This window comes from Salminus brasiliensis, chromosome 8 (assembly GCF_030463535.1).
Source record: "Salminus brasiliensis chromosome 8, fSalBra1.hap2, whole genome shotgun sequence".
Classification (NCBI taxonomy): Eukaryota; Metazoa; Chordata; class Actinopteri; order Characiformes; family Bryconidae; genus Salminus; species Salminus brasiliensis.
Genome location: NC_132885.1, coordinates 15,544,885 through 15,568,692, shown reverse-complemented (window position 1 = coordinate 15,568,692; position 23,808 = coordinate 15,544,885). Strand labels below are relative to the sequence as shown.

General features: G+C 41.8%; 1 protein-coding gene across 1 annotated transcript; it reads right to left on the bottom strand.

Moving 5' to 3' along the window:
* Nucleotides 1–6,417: 6,417 nt before the first annotated feature.
* rap2aa (RAP2A, member of RAS oncogene family a) lies at nt 6,418–23,345 on the bottom strand. Its single transcript, XM_072685777.1, has 2 exons — nt 22,195–23,345; nt 6,418–8,088 (listed from the first exon to the last, which is right to left on the bottom strand). Exons 1-2 carry the CDS (start codon nt 22,506–22,508, stop codon nt 7,851–7,853), a joined length of 552 nt encoding a protein of 183 aa, XP_072541878.1. The 5' UTR covers nt 22,509–23,345; the 3' UTR covers nt 6,418–7,850.
* Nucleotides 23,346–23,808: the final 463 nt, after the last annotated feature.

The following is a 23,808-nucleotide window of genomic DNA, read 5'->3' as shown; positions in this document are numbered from 1 at the left end:
TTGTTCAGTGTGCTTAGCGCTAACATACTACTACAGTCACATAAGGATGCTAGCATTATTTTGTTGATGTTTGAGAGTTGGAGATGAGGTGGGGAGGTGATCCAGTCAGCATGCTGACCTCACTAATGCTCTTGTCACTGAATGCAATCAAACCCTCACAGCAGTCCCTTCCAAAATCCATCCCAACAAAAGCAGGATAAACTGTTAAATACCCTTGATTTCAGAAGAAACGATGAATTAGCAGGTGTCCCAATACTTTTGTCCATATAATGTAGTTCACAAAGACACACACATACACACGCATGTGTATGCACATACAGTTGGAGACTAGGACACTAGTAACCTGATGGCATATCCAGCACAGTAACAGCAATACGTGATGTGAAGGGCCCATATAGAAAGCAGAGGTAAGACCATGCTAGTCGTGACTTTGTGTGCTGTGGTCTTCAAGTGAAAAATACTGTAGATCTATGATTCAGCAGCACCGTGTAAAAAAAAAAAGGCTCCCTATGAGAGGTTGAATTTGCAGCACTGTTGCATGACGGCCCCCGATCAACCTCTAAATGAACGATGCTTTGCTCTATGCTATATATGCACATAGCCCCCACTCACTCTGTCCGGCCTATCAAACCTCTGCAAATTAGAGTGTGAAATTGCGAAACTCGTGTTGCCATGTGGTTGCCATGACACCTCATCATTAAAGGAATGCTCCAGCATCTTTCAGTTGAATCTCTTTTGCTTTCTGCATAACTGTTGTATGGTTGATTATCACTGCCAATCATTATATCATGTCCCTGGACCTGATTAAAGGACAGGCTGCCTATGGCTCATGTACACGTATATAATGGAGGCCAATGGGCAGTAGCCCATTTTTACTCTATACCTTGGAACAAGGGAAGGTGACACCATTACTGTCATGCTGCCTCGTTCATGCCCTTCGTTTATTCCATTTAAAAAATCGGCTTTGCATTGTGTGACTTTGAGGATTTGATTGCATTCAGCATCAAGAGCGTTAGTGAGGTCAGGAAGTTGGATGATCCCAATAGTACAGGATGGAGCATCATTGTTCTGGAGAACACAGTTCCACTGCTGGGGGGCTTTTTACTCCTCTAACCCACACCTGGCATTAGGCACGGTGTCGGTAGGTTCATGTTTATCTGCTCCAGAGAGTCCTATTCTGTTGGCAATAGTTCTCTACAGGGCTTAGACAAGCTGTGTGTGTATTTGCACATCTATGTCAGAGAAGAGTACAAAATTTGGACAAATATTTTATGCACTTTTCCTCAAAGGTTCTATAAGGGCTCCTTTAGTACAGGCACTGGTTCGTCATAGAACCCTGATGTATTAATGGCTCTTTGCTGGGTCACATGGCTCTCTGTGATGGAAAACCTCTCAGATAGATTTCTATAGAGCCTAAAAATGCTTCAGTATTGCAGCTAGAGGAGTTCTGCAATTGCCAAGAGGTGATGGTGATGATGTGCCACAGATGCAGCAGCTAAAGATCAGGCTGAAAAATGCTGGAGTATTCCTTTAAGCCCTGGCGCTGGTCCTCTCACATCACGGCTGTGTTTCAAATCTCCCTTCTTCTCTTCTTTTCCGCTTGCCTTTTTTGCACTTCCCCTATTGTCCTCCACCTCCTCCATTCTCTGGAGCTCCTCTCCCTTTATCTCTGTGTAACCCCTCTCTCTCTCTCTCTCTCTCTCTCTCTCTCGCTCTGCAGAGCTACTGAGAGGCTGCTGTCTCTGATCTATAGCTCAGCCAGATTCTGCAGGTAATGTGCTGTATGGAAAGACAGATATCGGATTCTTATCGTGTTGTAACACGTGTAGCTGGCCAGCATTATTATTTGCTGATAATGACTCGACAGAGTGGATCAGTACAGAGCTCCATCCACACACACAAACACACCAATACACACAGGTGGAGATTTCATCTAACACTCAAAAGAACTAGGCTTATCGAACTCTTTCCCCTATTCCTTTCTCTTACACACACACACACATACAGGTAAACCATGACTCAGCTCATTACCAAAACATGAGCGTAGACTCCAGACTGCATGTTCTCCTGAGATTTCTCAGAGCATCTCCCCTCTGCCCACGCATCACACCACATCACACTACCTTATGTAAGGCTTTCTTTGAAAGCGGCTCTCTGTGTGCAGGAGGCTGACAGGAGGGAGAGAGGGGGAGAGAGAGGGAGAGAGAAAGATAGAGAGACACTGAGTAGGAACAGACAGCCTTAACTCACTCTCCTTGTCTAACATTAGAAATGCTGCGGAGGACGGCATTTCATAACAATGAGTGGGGCGCAGCGACGCTCAGGCAAATGCAATTCACTCAGCCACCTTTAAGACAATATGCCATGATCCTTGTACCCTAAATTCTGCATCCTTCTCAAAATTCATGCAGAAATACCAGTAAAGAGTGTCTGAAGCCCAGCTGAAACACATTTCTTTTCTTTTTTTTGTGTGTGTGTGTGTCCCTTGGCTGACCACTCAGAGTGAACCCTCCTGCACTAAACATTTTCCCCAGCTCAGAAAGCTGAAGCACTCTTCCATACTGAGGATGTGGCCTTTCACAGAGCTTCCCACAGAAAAAGAGAAAACTGAGCGCTCTGCGTTCATCCCTGCAGCAACACCTAGTGTGAAGACATCCGCACACGTTAACCTTTTACCACAACCTATGTGACATGATCGCTTTAACATGTGAAGTGAAGCAGGATCTTCACTGAGCAAATCAAACCTGCTGCCAATGCACTGAAGGCAGAACGCTCTGTAGCTCAGCCAGACTCTCAGCAGTCACTGTGCAGCAAAAGGCTGAATGCAGCACAGACAGTGTTTTAGAAATCTACATGTATTTCAACATAAATACACTGTAAAGTATTTCACTGTAAAATACAGTAAAGTACTGCCTTTTATTTGCACTGATTTTACAGGAATCCACTTTACCCCAGATAGCATGCCCGTGTGGGACCAGTGTAGTTCACCCAAATATGAAGCAGAAAGTTTTATCCATTGGTTCCACATATGGTTGCTCACCAGGGTCCCACAGGGTTGGTGATGGGGCCAGGAGGGGTTAAACAAAGGCCCTCTTTGGGTTGAACACTGCACATAGGGACCTAGATGAGACCCATGTGAGATTAGGGTGGGCTGTAACAATGGTGCCTATTCGGGAAGCCCAACTGGGTCCCAGTTACAACATGTACAACCCACTGAAATTCACCTAGCCCACATTCCCCTAGCCCCACATGAGCATGTTGCCTGGGACCATAGCCCCATAGTTATCTGGAACGCAAGACGAGTGTGACATAGCAGTTTTTTTTGCTTATATAAAAACTGTTAGATTAGGTTTGAGGAGTCTGCACGAATGCATTTGTTAAATGCAAATATGAAAATATTTTTCAATTTAAATTTCCTCTCTTGAGGTGCTTTGCTAGGCCTACACTGCAGCTGCCTTTAGTTGCAGCTTGTCTGGAGGTCTTTAGTTAGTAGAAAGCGTGCTCCACTGGGTTAAGGTCAGGTGACTGACTCATTATTTCCTAAGAAGCTCTTGGGTTGCTTTTGCAGTATGTTTTGGGTCATTATCCATCTGTACTGTGAAGCACCATGTTTTGACTCAACCTGAGCAGACAGTATATAGCTCTATACACGTAGCATTCATCCTACTACTTCTTTCAACAGTCATATCACTAATAAACAGCAGTGACCCAGTTCTATTCACAGCCATTCGTTGTTGTCAAAACACTGCCTCCACCATGTTTGACATGGATCACAAGCCCTTCCTTTGCTTCTCCATACTCATCTCCTTCTCATTCTGGTAAAAGTTAATCTAGGCCTAATCTGGCCTTGCTGTTCTTAAGTGTTACCAGTGGTTTGCATTGTGAGGTGAACCATCTTGTATGTACATGAGGGCATCTTCTGATCATCTTGAGAGTGAGAGGTTTTTTTATTATTATTATTAATTATTATTAATTTGGCCACTCTGCAAACCTTTACTTCACTCACATCTTGATATAATTTAAAATCAAAGGCAAAACAACAAAGTATTTGTACATTGTCCAAATACTTGTGGAACCAACTGTGTACTAATAGTTTGTGTCCAGACCTTGTATCTTAACTGAGCATGACACTTGCAGTGGGTATGACTGTTAGGTGTCTCTTGTTGTACTGGCTGAGAGCACTGAGCACACTCGTTTTTAACCTTGGCTAAATCAGCAGTGTGAGAAAACAGGAAAAGAAAAAAAACAGAAACCGCTGGAGAATTTGGATATGACCAGCTTGCCCGAGGCACGCAACTGCGGTTCACATAACCAGAAATATAACCAGAGCTGTGAAGAAAAACCTTCAAATATCTGCCACTGAAAACAGCAACAACCTTCAGAGGGCAGGAAGTGCTGTCGGCAAATATTCAGAATTATTGATGTCTGTATCAACACTGAAAGGAATGACAAAGCTGGCAAATTTAAGAAGATGGCATGAACACCAGAAAGAGCTGGTGTTCTGGTGTTTTAGGGTCAAAAGAGACAATGATGAGCCTGTACTGCAGTGATGGAAATGGTAAATTTCCATAGGATAGAAAAAATCTGAAGTTCGTCTTTGATGACTAGCCGTGCGTCAAGGACGTCAGAACTTAACTCGAGTTTGATGATCCAAATACAAAATGCAGCACCCCAACCATTCTAAGTGTACAAAAGCATGTTGACTGCTTATTTCACTTAACGAAAAGGCATCAGAACACACACACACACACACACATACACACACGCATACTGTGATTTTTAGAGCAAAAGGTGTCTCAGTAACACCTCTGATCATTCGTAAAAACAGATTGCTGACCTGGTTTACTCTGTGTGATATCTGGCATTACTGCACTTACTCACCCCTTGCACATGGCCTTAGGGATTCACAACACCACACTGTCATGCAAAAACATTCCACATGACAGTGTCTGTACATACACACACCCAGCTGATTGTGATTTTGATGAACCCTATTTCAGAGGCATATTTTGGTCTGCTTCGAATGAACGTTACGATAAACATCACAGCTGAAGTTGAGAAGAGCTCGACTTTCTTGAGAAGGGTTTCAGAATGCAGTTGCATTAATACAGTATTTAGGATGGCTTTGATTGACGTTAAAGTCATTGTTGCATTTGACATTGCACTTTGTTTATTTACCAAATTGTTTTGGTTATTTGCTCTTGTGTATAATCAGTGTTTCTTACTCTTTGATTGAAATCGATTTTGACACCCAAACAGGCTCTGAACACTGGTCATTAATATGCATTAGTTCATTAAAGTGTCAGTTTGAATTGTCTGTTACTGAGTGCACATGCTGAGAAACACCACTGTAGCTTAATGAATAGGACGATGCTGTAATTTGTGTGTTCTGTATTATATCTATTATTATATCTGCAGTTATTACGGCAGTGTTTTAAAGTTCGGGCTCAAAATGAAAACACAGAAAGTGTGCTGTTAATTAACACCAGTCTCTCCAGTCAGTGCAGAACAGGACAGAGTAGGTTCTCATCTTGCACCTCTATGTCTCTCACCTCTGTAGCATCGAGGAACTGTTACAATTATTTTGAAGCTCCTGAATGAGACTTACACTCAAGTGAAATCTGGATGGGTCTTTTATAAACACAGAATTTCAGAAACTGTAGCAGTGCTGTTTATCACTGCAGTACAGTTGCCATTTGTTAACAGCCCATGTAGGCCCCGATTTAAATGTTTGTTTTTTTTAAAGTTATTATATATTTGAGTACTTACACAATGTGTACAGTATTTAAATATAACAAACAACACACAGGGGGGTATTTTTTAGATCTTTAGTATTTTGGAAACATTTTCTGCTTCGAGATCTTGAAACAGGAGGCATTCTGGATATGAATTTAATATAATTCTTACATCATTCTTATTGTTCTATAGATTTTTTCAGTCATTTTAAAATCTTTATCATTCTGTGAATTTCTACAGTTTCTCAGATTTACAAATGATTTGACACCTGTGAAGTTGCACAGGACTTTGTAAGAATCACTTACAAAGACAAGCACACATCTATAACCTGTGCGGTGTGTAAATTATCTAATGATGCTGATGACTTTACACACTCTTAAATGTCTTATTATCACACTGTTCTATTTCATCATTTAGGTCGATGCAGACACAGATTTCATACAAAAACCTGTATTCTCAAAATGGCAATTTCACAAGAGGAGGAGAACACCTACAAAGATTTTATATTAAGTCATTTTGGAGCAATTTGATTGGTCCATTCATCATGAACTTTTAACAAAATATAAAGAAAAAAAATGGAGGTACAAGGTTTTTGTGTGACTGCGACAACATTTGCCCATCTGTGAAACTGTTCTACCTCCATCTGAAGTGATTCAAGGAGCTGTAAGGAGCAGGCGGACGACGTGTTGAACACACTTTATTGAGGTGCCAAATGAAAGAGTGTCACCATTCATTCAGGAAAGGGTAGAGTAAATGTTCACATAAAAAAATAGAAAATCAACGATGAATACACAGCACCTCGCTCCTCTGCTTGGACAGGAGTGATCGTCATGTTTGGCTCAACCTCTTCCAACCACCTTCAGTAATCTCAATCGCTTCAGTCTGCTCGCCAGTTTCTGACCATGCAATGCAGTCCACAGCCCCGAGGCAGGGGAGAAGGAGCAGGAGTGGAACTGGCAACGTCCGAAAACGTATTTACACTACCGCCATCACCATCATCACTGTCGTCATCGCAATCATCATCATCAATGACTTCCTTTACTGTCAGTATGAGACGGTTTCCCCCCTTCGGCCCTGTTGGTGAAACACTTAGAGGAGAGCTGAGTCCGATGGCACCATTTGAGAAAATGTGTAACCTAATTTTCAGAAACAAAAGATTTCTCTTTTTTTGGAGCGAAATTCAAACGCTAGTAACGCGATAATGGAAACTACAGTTCCAAGAAACTGAAGGTGTCCTGGGCATTCTGTGGTCCGCGTCCTGTGACATCTCCCAACAAAAAAAACTAAAAAAGAGAAAACACAACTGAGACACAGCACCATTACACAGATGTTGGAGAAAAAATACAGAATCGGCCTGCAGTCCCATTCATCGGAACAATCGGAGACTTAAGCGAAAAAGAAGAAAATGGGAAAATAAAACAGGAGAAAAAAAAAAACACTGGAGGCCTTTTGAAGTTTTTTTTGGTAGTGTCAGTGGAGTGCGCGTATCGTCCTCTCTTTTTCACTCTAATCAATCTTTCATTAAAGTTTAATGCTTGAGGTTGAGGAGGCTGATTTCATTGCTCTGTCTCAGACACATGGTCAGAAACACTCACCTCTTCAACCTTCCAACAAAAGTGGGTCAGATCAACAAGAAAGCCACTTACAGATGATAAAACAAGAGCTTTAAAAAAACAAAGCAAATAATAATAATAAAAAAACAACAATGGCTAAATAGTGCTGCAGAGAGAAGTGGCAAACCGTACGAGACCGGTAAATCCCGCAGCCGTCTCCTTCTCCGCCAGGAAACGGAACACTCCTAAGGCCAGTGCACTTCTCTGTGGTTCAGTAATGAGTCAGTCAGTTATTAAAGTGACAAAAATTCCTCACATCTTCCCCATTCAGTCATGGACACATATGCCAGAATTAATTACACTATGATTAAAACCGATGCACCAAAAAAGAACATCCACTGAAATCCGTGTGTGTGTGTGTGTCTGTGTGTGTGTGTGTGTGAAGTCATGTTTGTATGTGTGTGCACATGTGCGTGCGCTTGTGTGTGTGTGTGTGTGTGTGTGTGTGTGTGCGGGTTTGTGTGTACAGGGAAAGTGTATGTGAGTCCTCGCTCTGGAGGGTTATTGTATATTGCAGGAGGAGCAGCAGGGATCATCTTTGTCCGGCTGTGCTGCGTAGTCCATCTGCCGGACGATCTCTGCGAACAGTTCGTCCACCATAGTCTTGCTCTTGGCCGAGGTCTCGATGAAGGGGCAGCCCCACTCCTCAGCCAAAGCCTGACCTTCACTCACTGACACCTCCCTCTCACTCTCCAGATCCACCTTATTCCCCACCAGGATCACCGGCACCTTCTCATACCTGAGGAACACAGAAAAAAAACATACCAAATCACTCATCACATTCCAGGATCACCAGGACACGTAGGGGGTCCCAAGTTTAATTCGTTAGTTATCACCATCTGCACTGACTTGCTCAAATTGGATTAAATTGAGCTGAAATGTAATGAAATCTAAATGTTTATATCCCTGAATTAGCATTGTGCAAGTCATCACACACTGCTCTCAAAGCAATCTCAAATAGACTTGCTAGTGTGGCGTCTGACATGCTGTTATCTGCACTCTCAGAAAAAGGGTTCTGAGGTTCAAGGGTGTGTCTGCAGGACCTTTAGTAAAGAATCAAAACTGTACAATATTCAAAAGCTGTTATTATTAATAATAATAATAATATTTTAACTGTATTCATTCCATACAACTTATCTAAACTACTGGATGTTCATTTTACAAAATGTATGTACATTTTCTCAAAACAATGTAGTGTATCTTTTAAACAGTTTGGTACATTTAGACTGTACAACTGGGCCTAATTCACCAGTCCCTTCCAAAGAATTTTCTTAAATTTGTTTAGTTACATTTGTTTAGATTAATGGTGTGTCTTTAAACTGTGGAATTGTTCACAGCTCTGCTCTTATAGTGATGGATCCTCACGGTCCTTGTAAACTGAACAGATCTCAAATAAGAAAACATTGGTGAATGTCAAAATCTTTGTTAAAAGTATGTAAGTAGGTTTTAAGAAAAAAGAAATCTTCTGAAGAATACTTGGTGAACGAGGCCCATTGTTGTATCTTTAGGGCACATTTGCACATTTACATTATTACCACCTTTAGGAACAAAATGGACAAAACATGATTAACAGTACCCTGCATAACTAAAGTAGTAGCACTCATCTAGCAGCCTACATTTTTTCAGTACTGGATAACAGTGTGCTGTACAGTGGCAGAAACCACTGTACCAACAAAACATGCATCTCCAAAACATCTGCTTAATAATTCTTTATGGAAGTTAAAGTAAAAACTATTCATTCTATTTATTAACAATTATTAATCTTTCGTACAATATAAGGAACACCTGTTGTGTTCAAATGATTTAGAAACATAAAACTAGATAAACACGAACATCCTTTTTTGTAAAACTAAAGAAGCAAACTGCAGACAGACACTGAACATGTTCAGGCCAACTGACATGTGGAAGTGATTTTTCACAAAAAATGTGACCTGCAACAGTCTGTATGGTGATCCAAACTTCAACTGCTGACTTCCATAGTTACAAAACCTACATATTAGTTTCAGAGTAGAATCAAGATCACTGACTAAATAGACTAATGATGCTCTAAACAACAACTGGTAGATGCAGTTTGGGAAGGGTGTGTCTGCTGGGAAACCAGCCCTTGCACGCCACAACCTGAAATTATCAGCTTTAGAGAGAACCTCACGGCAGAATTCTGCAGTACCTGGAAATTTCCTGTATGCAAGCAGAACAACAGTGGAATGTGTAATCCCATTAAACTCTACTTGTGCTTTCGACTGCCCTCACAACAGCAATAAATATTCCACTAACAGTAGAGGAATACCTTCTAGGAAACACACTGCAGTGCTGCTCAGTATAATCTACTGGTGAGGTGCCTGACAATGGTTTACATTCTGAGCTGAGAGACATGTGGAGGAACAACAGCATTGTGCATCCCACCTCTCCATCATTCTCCACAAAACTTCAGTGAAACACACACACACACACACACACACACACACACACACACAGTTCAACAGACTTTGGGAAATCTAAGACGTGGGCAAAACATTAGGCGCCCCCCAAACCGAGGGAGACATAGTGCTGTATTGTTGTAATAGGTGTAACTTACTCTGTAACTTCTATAAATCAAATATATTAGTTTATAGTTATGAGAGAAATAACTAATAAAAGGGCTAAATGGCTCAGAAAGGCTGCAAAATGTAAAATGTATGTGGGCAGAGATCATATTTTTGTATATTATATAAACAGTGGTGCTTTCTACAGTGAGGGTCTACACATTTGTTGCCCATACTTTAAGCCAAAAGGGTGGCATACAATACTGAAAAAGTTTTTTCTGACTGGTAGCCATAGTGGACTTCTTCTAATGCTATCTTAAAACATCTATAAAAGGTTTTCCACCAAACCAAAGAACCTTTCAACCAGACAAAGAACCATTTAATCATCCGATTGGTTGATTGTTCTATTGAAGAACCCCTTTTTAAGTCCTGCCTCACCAGTGGGGGTCATGACTATGTAAAAGCTGAAGCTATGATGAATGGTATTGCTTGGTACAGCATGGTAACAATACTAACCGTTGCGGTCATTGTGACTGTAAATGCTGTATAATATTGAAGGTTGTCTGGTTTGCTGAAACAGTGCGCTCATTTCGAATGCGCAGAAAACCAGGGACACTTACTCTGCCTTCTTCACCCTTCTGTCAAACAGAACAAACAGCATCACAGGAGAGCAGACTCGCCCTCGCTCATTACGCATTGGCTTTAGTGTATAAAATATTGATGCCATTGAATTATTCACTATTTTCTGAAAGGCAAAAAAACACGCATGGCAGTGTGCGAGCGTGTAGGTCTGTATGCAAAAAAGTGACTGTGATTACGGTCGAGCCTGAGGGAGACAGTCACTAATCACTATATAGGGGTGGGTCAATCAAAGCTGTGTGAGACTGAGACCAATTGAATCAGGGCAATGTTTAACCACCCAAAAGTCAAAAATACATGAAGTAGTGAAAAATTGCTTTATCAGTGCTCAGTAGTATGACTGTTACCATATGCAGTATGACTGCATATTTGCTGAATATGCAAATAAACAAACAATATGCTGAATTATATTAAATAGGTAAAGGCAATGGCACAGCGTGATGCAGTAATTGCACAGCATGATGCAGTAATGGCGCACAGTGATAAGAAACACTAGCAAACAGCAGAATCCTAAACCCCTATCAATGCAGGGGTCTTATTTAGCAATAGTGCATATGATGCACTTTAGGTTATAAACTGCTGGATTTGATCATTTTTAATGTCTGTCTTGTGTGTGAGAATGTGTGTATATTTTTGGATTAATGTTCATTGTATCTGTATAAACTACTTCTAATCATGCTAATGTAGAAGCCCATGTTGTTGTAGGAAGGTGTGATCAAAGCAAAGCAATTTATAGAATGTGTGTAAAGAAAATGAGAACTTTGGTACGATGATAAAAAAGGCATATTTTGACATTTTTAAACAGTCAATTGTGCAAGTTAAAGGTTGTTCCCCATACTGTCACATAGTTCCTCCCCGAGGTAGTCCATACAGCCTGTAGTGTATTAAGCAGTAAAATGTCAATGTTAGCATGTTGGTGGTGTTGGATTCTACGACTATCCAACACCACCAACACCGTCTGGCAAAAGCAATTGTGCTTATGTAAAAAAAAAAGTTCAATATTTTGCCATAAAAAAAGAGGTAACAATAAAGAATTTTACTTCAGATGAACAAAAACGTGTAGAAAACGTTTCTTTTTTCGAATCTCAAATCGATGCAGATGACAGCTGTTTTAGGCTCACAAATTGTAAGACTGATTGTGATAATGTAGGGAGTGACTGATCCTGCCTTGTTGGGCACATTTGCTTTTAACCTACAATGTTCTATAGCAGAAATTCAGTCTAAACAAGTACAATATTAACAATTAACTTCTAGTTATCAACTACTTCTAGCATTCAGAAAATGCACTTGTATTGACTTATGGCTTCTCTAGTTTATTTAAAAAAAGAAACACTGTTTACCATATGAAGTTATTAATTATTATTAAATATCTCACTATCAATTCTCAATACATCCAGCCATCAGTAAACCCTGGCCACTGTGATAAACAGACTGCTAAAACCGGTACACACTACTTTAATGTGTCAAAGGGAATCAGAGTGAACTGTAATCTCTCTCTCCCTCTCTCTCTCTCTCACTCTCTCTCCCTCTCCCTCCCTTCCTCTCTCTCTCTCACACTCTCTCTCTCACTCTCTCCCACCTTCCACCTGTTTAGAGTAAAGCAGGAGCAGGAATGTGGGTTGAGCAGGAGATGGGACAGACTGATGGTTAGCATAGGAGACTGACACAGGAGTCTCAGTGGAAGCATCCCATTTCCATATTAATGATCGAACAGCACAGCAGCTAAAGGAAAACGTAAAATGATAAATTCCTAAATGAAAAACACCGTTACAGTGAGCCAGTGTCAATAAGAGCACATCAGAAAGGTTCTTAACCCTCTGAGGTCGACGTTATTGCTAGCGCTAACAAAGCGTGGTATAATTTGATGCAGTATTTCTCATTTACAGCTCACTGGAACAATAAACAGAACATGAATGCTGATGTGCCGATTCTAAACCTTCAATGAAATACAATGATTATGTCTATAAGAAGAAAAAGAGATGTTTGATACAATCACAATTTGGTACGACTTTGATACAACGATAAAAAAGGAACAAACCCCTCCAAAGGTTTTGAGGCTTATTTTGAAATCTTTTTGTTTTTTTAAACAGTTAATTTTGCAAGTTAAAGGTTGTTCCCCATACTGTCATATAGTTCCCCCTGAGGTAGTCCATACAGCCTGTAGTGTATTAAGCAGTAAAATGTCAATGCTACATTTCCTACAATTGTCCAACAGACCAGTGAGTGATAAAGAATAAAATCATTTTCTGTCTGTGCGGCAATGAGAGGATGGGAGAGAGAAAGAGGAGTTACTATAGTTACCATAGTGATGCTCCTAAATTCCACAATGCCATGCAAGGTTTCCAGGTGGAACGTTATAGCATATCTCATGTGTATTTTCTGAGCGACTTTGGCACCGAACTATGACGTCCAAATATGGGTCCCATTACACCGTTAGTAAATACATTTACAGGCTATAGCAAAATTACGGTTCTGAATGACAATGCACATGGGTAGAAATCTGCTCAACGCAAGTGTGTGAAGAAGCAAGCAAAGGCTATTATTATAATACTATTAATAATTCAATATGAATTGATTTATTAATTTCTATCAGTAATTCAGTAACTACTATCAGTAATTCAGTAACTACTATAAATAATCACAATAATTCAAATGTGGGACCTAAGAGTTTGTGTGCTCTGCTATTATACCATTGAATCTTCATGAAACAGACAAGCTAACACCACATAAGCTCTGCAGGTGGTCAGAGATGTGATGTGTGTGTGTGTGTGTGTACATATACAAGAGAGGTTTTTAACAGTGTGAAAATCAGGCTGTCACATGTGAGGTCCCAGCCCCGCAGTGAACTATTTTTACACCGAATAGGCCCATGCACAAAAAAAACACAACAATCCTCCACACACACATACAACCCCACACACGCTCCCCTACCCCCATGCAGCTCTTTAAATAAATCACTGATTATAGTGGTGGTCTCAGCGCAGAGTGTGCTGAGTGATGCTGGTGGGGGCAACGAGTGCAGGCAGGAGGGTGGAGATGGCAGTGGCTTGCGAGACCTTATGTCTTTCCTAAGGACAGGGGAGGTGTGAATGGTGCGTATGTATGTGTGTGTGTGTGTGTGTGTGTGTGTGTGGGGGGGGGGTTGCTTCAAGCTTTGCGTTCACTGCTGCTGGGTGGGGAATCAATGCGGGTGAAGAGGAGGGGGGGAGAGGGAGTGGTGTGATGTGGCGAGATGGTGGCCATGACAGTGAAATGTTCAGCCAGCGCCTATTACAGATTACACACCCACACAGTGAGAAAGAGAGGGAGACAGATAGAGGGGACCTGTCTGTGTTTATGTGTAAGTAGGGTGTTCAGGATATATGTATGCACTGGTTAAACAGACAGCTGAAAATGCTGTCAATTATCCCACGCCTATTTGGTGATTATCATAGATGACATTAGGCCAGATTCATAAAACTTTGAGGTAACGACCACTCCAGTCTTTATGTCTATTCATAAAGTTACAATGGCATTTCTCAATGTGCTGCTGTCTTTTTACCGCTGCTGTATTTCTTTAAATGGAACCTCAGTTATACCCAATTAAAAATTGCTATGTTAATGTGCTAATGCATATTAATGGACAACACCCAGAGGCTGTTTGGATGTCAAAATCTCAGAATCACAGATTCCAATAAAATAAGCAAAGTACTAGACACTACAGCTCAGGGTTGGGCAATGTGACAATATTTTATTGTATTGTGATACATTTTCCTATCGTGATGCACAATACACTTTTCTAAGCTTACAGAAGATATGCCAGTGCTTAAAAACACTGATCAACTGCACCTTTCATTACAAACAGTGTAATTAGCCTGGGTTAATTGGATGAAGTGCTGCAAATTTGGAATCTGTTGCTTCTGATGCATTTTGTCTGCAATCACGTGTATCACCATATCGCCCATCCCTACTACAGCTTTAATTACTTTAAATTATGATTCGCAGACAAGTTGAATTATCACTTCTAAATCTAGATCTGTTTTTCATCCTAATTGGCTGAGCCTCCTTCAAAGCTGTGATAATCAAAACTGAATTCTGGATTAATTTGCTCGGTTATCTCAACTGCCCATACAATGTTTGCTATGATGCTATGATAGCCTTTTAAATATGTTGGTAAATAAAAGCATGTGTATATGCAACAAGACACATGCCTGTGTGACCAAATATGTTTAAAAACAATGTAGACAAGAAACGTTCAATACATTTTGCCATAGTCTTTAACAGGGATTTTTTTTGGCAGTTTGGTGTTCTGTTATAAATTGCTTACAAGGGAAAAGAGTAGTGTCAGATATTATACAACTCCTAACACAGGCTAGTAATCACTACTTATGATTGAGCCAATAGGTTACTGTGATCTTATTCGCTCTTACTGCCATGCTAAATCTGGTGAATCTAGCTTCATTAATCTGACCCATTATGCAGTACGGACACATAAGCAGTTCTAATTGAATTGCTTAACAATTTAATGCACTTTGAGGCAATCGTTTGATGATTTAGGCATTATTCCTAAATATGATTAACTGCATAATGGAAATGGCTTTTTGGGAAAGCTAAAAACCTTGTCAATTTGATTTCTGAAATGTGCACTTTCCGAATATTCTTTATTTTACGACTTTGGTTTGGAAAGTCTGATTTAGTTAAAAAAAGAGGAACTGATCCTCCTCTATAGTGGATATAGTTAGATCATGCAGAGTAAAATCAGCTAGAGAAAGCTGCTGTATGGCTGATGAAGGAAACACATAACGCTGCCCTCAGGCTACGGCAGTGAAATAAAACAATCAGTATTTATTAGTCTATCCAGGAAGTACAATGAAAAATAAGCAGTATTTAAGTAGGAACTGCACTGAAATGAAAACACACACAGTAGTGGAACACCTGCACAGTGCTGGATGGTTGCTGAAAGAGCACCACATGCTGGGGGACGGGAGTCCAATGACAAGGTCCAAGATTCTTTAAATGATCTGTAATGTTCCAATTACTTCCTTTATATTGTTCTCACATTTTTTCCCATCCAGTGATGAATTTAAAGGTTTGTGCATATACATGCATGCGTCTTACTCTCTAGTATACTGAAAAAATGATCCGCAAAGAAAAAAGAAAAAAAGATGAAACATTTTATTTGTGTGTCAAACATTGCATTTTAATCAAGTACATTCAAAGCAGCACTTCTTTCAGAGTATAAGAGAGATGATACCCTTCAAAATCAAATTTGCATCAACACACGCTTGCTTCAAACTATGCTGTGCTAAATTATTTCCAGCAATCTTGCCTGTACAGTTTCTGCTTACATCAGTTCTGCTTATGCGGTTTCTGAAATTGTATGGCTCGTATCTATAAAAATGGATAAAAGTACAAACAAAGTTCAGGCTTTAAAAGAAGTCTGCAAATATTGTTTTGAAATCAACTCTTGTCCATTATATTAAATTATGCTTTTGATTATGCACACTGGGCCTTATTCAGCAACCGCTTTCAAGAAGCATTGTTCTCATAAAGATTTTGTCATACACTGATGTTTTCTTATTTGGGATTTGTTCAATTTACAATGACAGTGGGATCATCAACATAGCTGTGGACAATATTAAAAAAATAATCAGACTGATATCTGATATCTATTGCTTTCCAGAAAACCAGATTGTTTAGGTAAAGCTGAGCTAACATTTTAGCATTTTATTCATTTACTGTGTTTGTAGCCCGGCATAAATTAATTGTACATTATTCTGTAATGCTATTCAAGGTACATTGAGTGCCAATTTCTATTAAGGTCCACATTTTAATAAGGTCAATGTATCAGCATTGACAGGTACATGCACCCTTGGCCATATTTTGTCAGCTGTTATTTATTAGAGAAGTAGTAAACACGCTCTCTGTATCTAATCAGAAAACACAACATTTTCAGCGAACATTCATTCTAATGTTACTCTCAATCATCAATGTAACCTGTGCGAAGGTTTGGGCATCCTAAGCCCTGCAAAGGCTCAGATCTTTTTCCCTCAGACCTTGATAAGCAAATCAGGCCTGAGGCCTGTCACCAACTGTATTTAGGAATTGTCAGCTGAATCACATTTCCAAGCTTTATAAATTCTCTGACTCTTCAAACTTTGCCATAACACATACAAAATTATGAGACTCAAAAATCCAAAATCTATGCCCAGAAGGGCTGTCAGAATATAGCCAAACGATTTTATTTTCTACAGTGCAAGAAATTGTGATTCTAGGGAAACTGGGGAGGTCAAAATGAGAAGAACACTGTTAAGACAGGCAAATCAAACTCTCCATGTGACTACTAGGAACCTGCATGAAAGTTTAGCTGAGTCAGAGTGGTGCACCGCTGCAATGGGTTGCCTACTCAAACATAGTCTTGAAAAGTCAAAAGAAGGAAACCCTACCTGCGACCTTAACGTATGCCCCAGAGTAATAGAGAATGGTGAGTTTTATAACCTTGTGTTATGGACTGATAATACTCTTTGACCACAATCATCAGATGTATGTTTGGAGAAAAAAACCCGGCATTTTATGAAAAGAACATTTTAAAAACTGCGAAGCATGGCGTTGGACCTATCACATATTTGTTTGAGTAGCCAGTGGCATTTGCAGTATTGCACGGGTGCAAGAAGATTTCAAAAAATACCAGCAAATCCTGGATACAAATGTCAACTCATCAGTAACACTGAAAGTTGGATGGCTTCTACAACAGGATAATGGACCAAAACATACATCTAAACCACCATGAAGTACCTGAAGATAAACAAACTGACCCTAACATTCCCCTGACCTACACGTCCTAGGAAACTGGAGAATAACGCACAATGACCCAAGAATATATCAGACTGTAACTCCTAACTCCTAACTCTGTAAGGTGGAAAACATCAGCACATTGATGAGTTTTAAAGTAATTATAAATTAGGATTTGCTGATAATCGTTTGAATAGCCTTAAAAATAAAACAACAACAATCGCAACTAGGGTTGGGCGGTCTAACAGTAATAATACAGAATACAGTGGTTTTTAAAACTGTTGACTGAATCTCCAAATGAAGACAGCATTACAAAATGATGATGTCTGATGTGTCAAACCTCTGTTCTCCCTTTATCTCGGACATGGTCAAATGGGTTCATTAAGAGAGGCACTCACTGATGGGAGGAAACCCACCATAGTTGAGTTTTTGATACTCTGAATTCAATTAAAAGGGAAAGCAAGCAAACCTGGGTAAACATTAGCGCTCTCAGGAATGAGGCCTTATCCTCAGTTTAACTGGAGCACGGTCTGTGCTGTGGTGTTTAGCACACTTTTCTAAGCCTACATAAGTCTGATACTTGGTGGATCCAAAACCATGGTACAAACTTTGAATTCAGAATTAAGCAAGTTTATTCAAGAATCAACTCAACACCGTTTGAAGCAAATGGCGTTGGCTTGCAGTTTCCACAATGTACAAACAGCCTCCTTTACTTGTTAGCTACATTAAGCGTGAAACAAAAGAAGGAAACTTCATCCACCAACCATGTCTCGGTTGATTGAATGCTGCTGCTTCACACGTGAGTGTATAGATGTAAATACCCCATAGCCATTGTTTTCTTTTCATACAATCACTATTTTCAGTCCTGTCAGGCCCATACTGCAGCTCTTTTAGCTGCTGCACAGACCCACAGCAGCTCCAACAGACACAGACACAGCTTATTTATAATACATGACCACTCCACTGATATACACTAGCTAAGAGGGAGGGGGGGAAGTGGAGAGGTTGCATCTGTCCTAGACCCTTCTGGTCCCGGGCCTTGTTCTGATCAGCAGGCGGACTAAAGCATCCTTTCCATCCCTTCATCTAAAGACTCTAGAGAGAGCTTCCCTCCATCTGCATCACTGGCCTTAATGACCTCACCTGTCCCTTGCATTCACAGTTCTGCACATTTCCATTCAGCCTGGACTCCTGCCTTGTGATCCCTCTCTCTGTACCTCTACAGCTGCCCAGCTGAGGAACATAAAGCCATCAATTTTAAGCATCCTCCCAGAACATCTCTACTGTTGAGGACACAAATGTCTCTGATATTTTGTGATCATCATAGCATATATTTTTAATATTGGTATGATTCATGAAGCTCAGTTATTAATGCATTACTAAATAATACAAATTATCAAATAATCACTATGCAAGAAAGTGTAGGTGGTGTGTTTACAAGAGCCTAAATATAACCCTTACCATTTAAGGGTTTAAAGATATAGTCTTACATAGGGTTGAGTGGTAGCCACCTTTTTCATACCCTTTTTACCCCGCCTCAAAATAATACAGCAGTATACCGTATTACTGTGGGTGGTCCATACAATCTCATCCGGCCTTATTTTGAAAAAAGAAAAATGACCAAATACAACGTCCAGTTTGCTCACAGGGTGACAAAGTGAACACTGCACAGTTTTAAATCATTCAATAAATGTTAAACTGTCAGTTGATCTGCCCTGAATCAGAAGAGAGAAGCTGGTTAGCTTTAGTCTACTCAACACCGAACTAGATTGAGTCTGGCTGACAGAAAGTCCACTCATAAACGGTTAGACGAGAATGACCCGAGCGACTGGTAACTAATGATTGAGCGACTGCTGTTGAAAGGACAAAAAGCTGAATTTCATTTCATTTAATTTTTTTGGATCTAGCTCAGCTACAGCTCCACCGAGCATCAGACAACCCAGTGCAGTCAAGCTGCTGTTGACTAACTGCTGAGCTAAAACTTCTGAAAGTCAGAGCAAAGTCAAGTGACTGGTGTTGGGAGTGACAGAAGGGCGATACGAGACCGGTTATGTTGTGTTTGGACTGGTCACTGGCTATTGAGGTTAGATAGGTTAGCTAGCAGGCTAAACACCTCAGATCTCAAATCTCACACATTAAGAGGAGGAAGCCTCATATCTGAGAGCAGAAAGTGGAGTGAACGGTCTTAGGAGTGTTTTCGTCTGTTTTCAGGCACATTTAGTAGACTGGTTCAGACAGGTTTGCTTGTCTTTCAGTGAAATTCAGTGTGGCTAAACTCGCAACTTCAGTCGACTTGTTTTTTCCCACTTACTTTCAAAGAGTAACTAATCAGTGAGCCCCCACAGCACCCCAACCTGTGGCTCTCTTAAAAGCACATAGGGAAATGAACTAGACAGACGCAGAATATAAATCTGACACATCAGATACGTTTAATAAAAAGATAAAAATTGTCAAATACTACGGTATACGATATTACCACTATACCACCCCATTCTAAGCCTGGTCCTACGTTTTGAACATAATCTGCTGGATCTGTGGCATATCTGTCGGCATATATGCTTCCCTGTATTTAGTTAAAAGAACAGTAAACCTATTGGTTCAACACACACTTATAACAGAAGCCACAGGGCAGATGCTGAAATGCCTTTCGACTGGCTTTTACCATAAGTGCGTTCGTTGCGTGACTCAACAGGTTTTCTGCTCTTTTCTAAGTATACAGAAATTTCTGTCTAAGGTAATCGACTATTTGCCACAGATGCTGCCGATAGGGACTAGGCCGAAAACCGCTGGAGTATTCTTTCTTTACTGCCTCTGTTTGGAATTAGAAACACGTTTTGAAATTCAAATGAGGAGATTTATGCCCTCCTATCCAAATTTACCCAAGTTGGAGCCACTGACAAGCAATCAATTAGCCTAAATTACTCTATGCAGTTGGCCTCTTAATGCTCTGCCAAGTATACTCGAGACTTCCCTCTGCTGACAGACAGTCTTGCCATAAGTACAAGAAAAGTCTATGAATAGTCGGCACCTTGGGATCGAAACGCTGACATTGATGTAAAAGTCAGTTTTGGGGTCCTTGGGTTCCACAGGGAAACACTTGTGCTCCTGTGGCGCCGCAGTAACTCTAGGACATTCCGATGGCCTGGATAGCAAGGCTTGGTAGGCCTGAACTGGGCGCAGAAAAATAAACACTACAGCTACTCTCCTTCAGATGATCTCCATTTTCACGGTCAAAACAGCAAGTGCTCACAATTGCTTATATTAAAATGTGCAGGGCCTGTTGATAGTCACTGTGCCTGTGTGTGTGTGTGCGTGCAAAGCAGAGTATGTAGTAGATTCACACCTGCATCTCAGATGGGTGCATGGTGCCGTGTAAGACTCTTTATTGCTGAGACGTACGCTCATAAATGCACTCTCTCTCTCGCTCTGGCTCACGCACTCACGGTTAGCATGCGCACTCAGAGGAATTTACAGGGGAAGCTAAGCACTTCCAGTGTTTCCTGTGAATTCAGGCTGTCCGGACCACAACCAGCTGATCCAAAGCTATAAAATGCACATGTGGCAATATCAGTGAGCAAGCATTGCTCTGCAGTGTTTAACACAAGAACAACTCTGCAATGAAAAACAACACACACTAAAGGGCCAACACACTGACATACTACTGCAGGGGTACCCAAACTTTTTGTTTCAGGAACCCAGGTATAGTGTTTGTGGTGGCCAAGGACAAAAAAGACAAAGCCATATGCAAAAAACGAAGATTAGACTATATTAGATTATATTTTGGTACAAAAATACTTCAAATACACAACTGGCATGGGTAAACGTGCCCCGGCCATGACATACACTAAAGATTCAAAGTCCATTGCCCAAAAGGCTACTTGCCTTGAAGATCTGTCTATGTTATGTTTTACCCTTTTAACAAACCTGTTTAGCTGGGCACATAACTTACTGCATCAAATCAGATTTTGCAGGAATTTGTTAACCGTAACCCCTGTGATAGCTAATGTGATGGTGTGGTGACTGTGATGCCCCCCCTAAGCTGGTCCACCTGGCATCATGGATAATATTCCATTGGTTGAAGTTTTTGTTAATACTGCTTTATGAAAAGGTCTGAAATAAAACAAGGTGTTAACTTAGCTGCTGTTATACACAGAGACTATCACGTTCAATGAGAGAGAGGGGCAGTTAGGGTAGCTTTCTGACAGGCCCAATCAAACATCCTTATGTGCCACACTTTGGGCTGCCTTGCTCCATTAGGTCTAAAGGAGGTACCAAGAGTGTAATAAGGGTTTGAGGATAAATTAACTCAGGGTGCAAAACTCCACACAAAATGTGTGTCCTGTGTCCCACCACATTGCAGTAACATGCCAACACAATATTTAACTACTTAGGCTACAAGAAAACATCCCTCCCTTGCAAACAGCATGTGGGCCCACACGTTAGTTCATCAGTGTCATAACATATAGTAATTCACAGTAGTTACTGAATAATAAAACTGGGAGCTAAATGAGGGATCAAGAGGTCAATGAGACAGTGAGCAGTTTTACTAGCTAGATGCAGTGCATTAGCTTCAGCAGTAGGCCTCTGTATGGGCAGGTCTAGCTCAGTCTGAGTCACACAGCCAGGTGTTCAGCACTACATGTAAATGCGATGGAAAGCACTAATGTAATATTATGAAATTAGAGCACAGGCCTCTGTTTGAGCAGGCTGTTAACCAAGAGATGCATTTAGCTGTTAGCCTCCACCCCAGGACGTGGGAGTGGGTGAAGCAGCAGCAGCAGCAGCAGCAGCAGTCCTGTGCTGCAGGATGAGAGAGGAGCTGCGTCAGACTGCTGCAGGCCCACTATCTCTCTCTTTCTTTCTTTCTCTCTCCCTCTCTCTCTCACACACACACACACACTGTCTCCCCTCACCTTTTCACCCGGATGATCTGGTCCCGCATGGGCTTGATGTCCTGAAAGCTCTGCTGGTTGACCAGGCTGTAGACTAGGATGAAGCCCTGGCCGTTCTTGATGTACAGGTCCCTCATGGAGGCGAACTGCTCCGTGCCTGCCGTGTCCAGGATCTCGAGCACGGACGGCGACGAGTCTACCTCGATCTCCTTGCGGTAGAAGTCCTCGATGGTGGGGTCGTACTTTTCGATGAACGTGCCGGTGACGAACTGCACGGTGAGGGCGGACTTCCCCACGCCGCCGCTGCCCAACACCACCACTTTATACTCGCGCATGGCCGCGGCGTTCAACGACAACAACAAAAAGGGCTAAAAAGAGGGGCCGGGGGAGAGAAAGCTATTCACGCAGCATTCGACATCAAAACAAAAAAGAGGAAGAAGAAGAAGAAGAAGAAGAAGAGGGGAAAGGGGGGTCGGGGTTAAAGACTGAGAGAGGCTATTAGAGCGGCACTCCCATGCTGTCCGGCATGTGGGCGAGAGCCTGGCCGCCGCCGCTGTGCCTGCCTGCTGCCGCTGCTGATTTTTAGCTCGCCGAGATAAACAAGCCGTGCACAAAGGCGTGCAGCCCACAGCAGCGCTCCAGCGCAGAAGCCATCGCTCAGCCAGCGGCGCCCAAAGCCGCGCCGGGGATCAGCGCGCTCCACTCGGCGCGGTGGGCTTCACTCGGGCGTCTGCGTCTGCTGAGCTCACCATCCTAAATCATCCGAGAGGGGAGAGAGAGAGAGGGGGAGAGAGAGGGAGAGAGAGAGGGAGAGAGGGAAAAAACGCAGAGGCTGGGGGGCCGCCTGCGGAAAAAAAGGAAGAGCAAAGAAGCGAGCGAGCAGAGGGAGCTTCGAGCTCGAGAAAGAAACGCGGCTTGATTTTTTGTCGGTAATAAAGTAAACGATTTTGCGGAGAGAGCGCGACCGCCTATCTGCGCTTTTTTTTTTAACGTCTCGGCTCCGTCCCGCTCTTCTTCATCCGCTCACCGACGCGTCCGTGGCCGCCATGCTCACGGGTGGGGACCCGCCGCCGTCCGCTTCGCCCTGTCGGCCTCCGTAGCGAGGATGATGACGAAAAGGAGGAGGAAGGCTGGCGGCAGTTCGCGGGGACGTGCGAGGGGCCCCGGTGGGCGCGTTCACGCGTTCAGCGCTCGAGAGCGCGCACACAGCCACGCTGGAAGGGGAGGAGGAAATGCAGGTTTCAGCCAATGGCGAGGCGCAGGCTCGTGTTGCTATGGAAACGCACAGCATTCCAGCGCGCGTGCGCGGCTCAAAATGGGAGCGTAGCTCTCAAGAGTCGTGCAGTTCAGTCGGTGATATTGCCACTGTTTAATGAAGAGGTTTGAAGTAAATTCGCTGCAGTCTACACTGGATTAATGTAGAGATACATAAGTAGAGCTACATTAATGTTTGCACTGATTTAATACATGCATTCACAAGTAGAGTTGCGTGGTAGAGCTACAGTTGTTTGCAATAGTTTACACTGGTTTGTTGAAGAGTTTCACAAGCACAGCTGTGTAGCAGAGCTTCAGTTTCCACTGATTTAATGAACAGATTGAGATGTAGAGTTGTGAGGTAGAGCGGCATGAATGTTT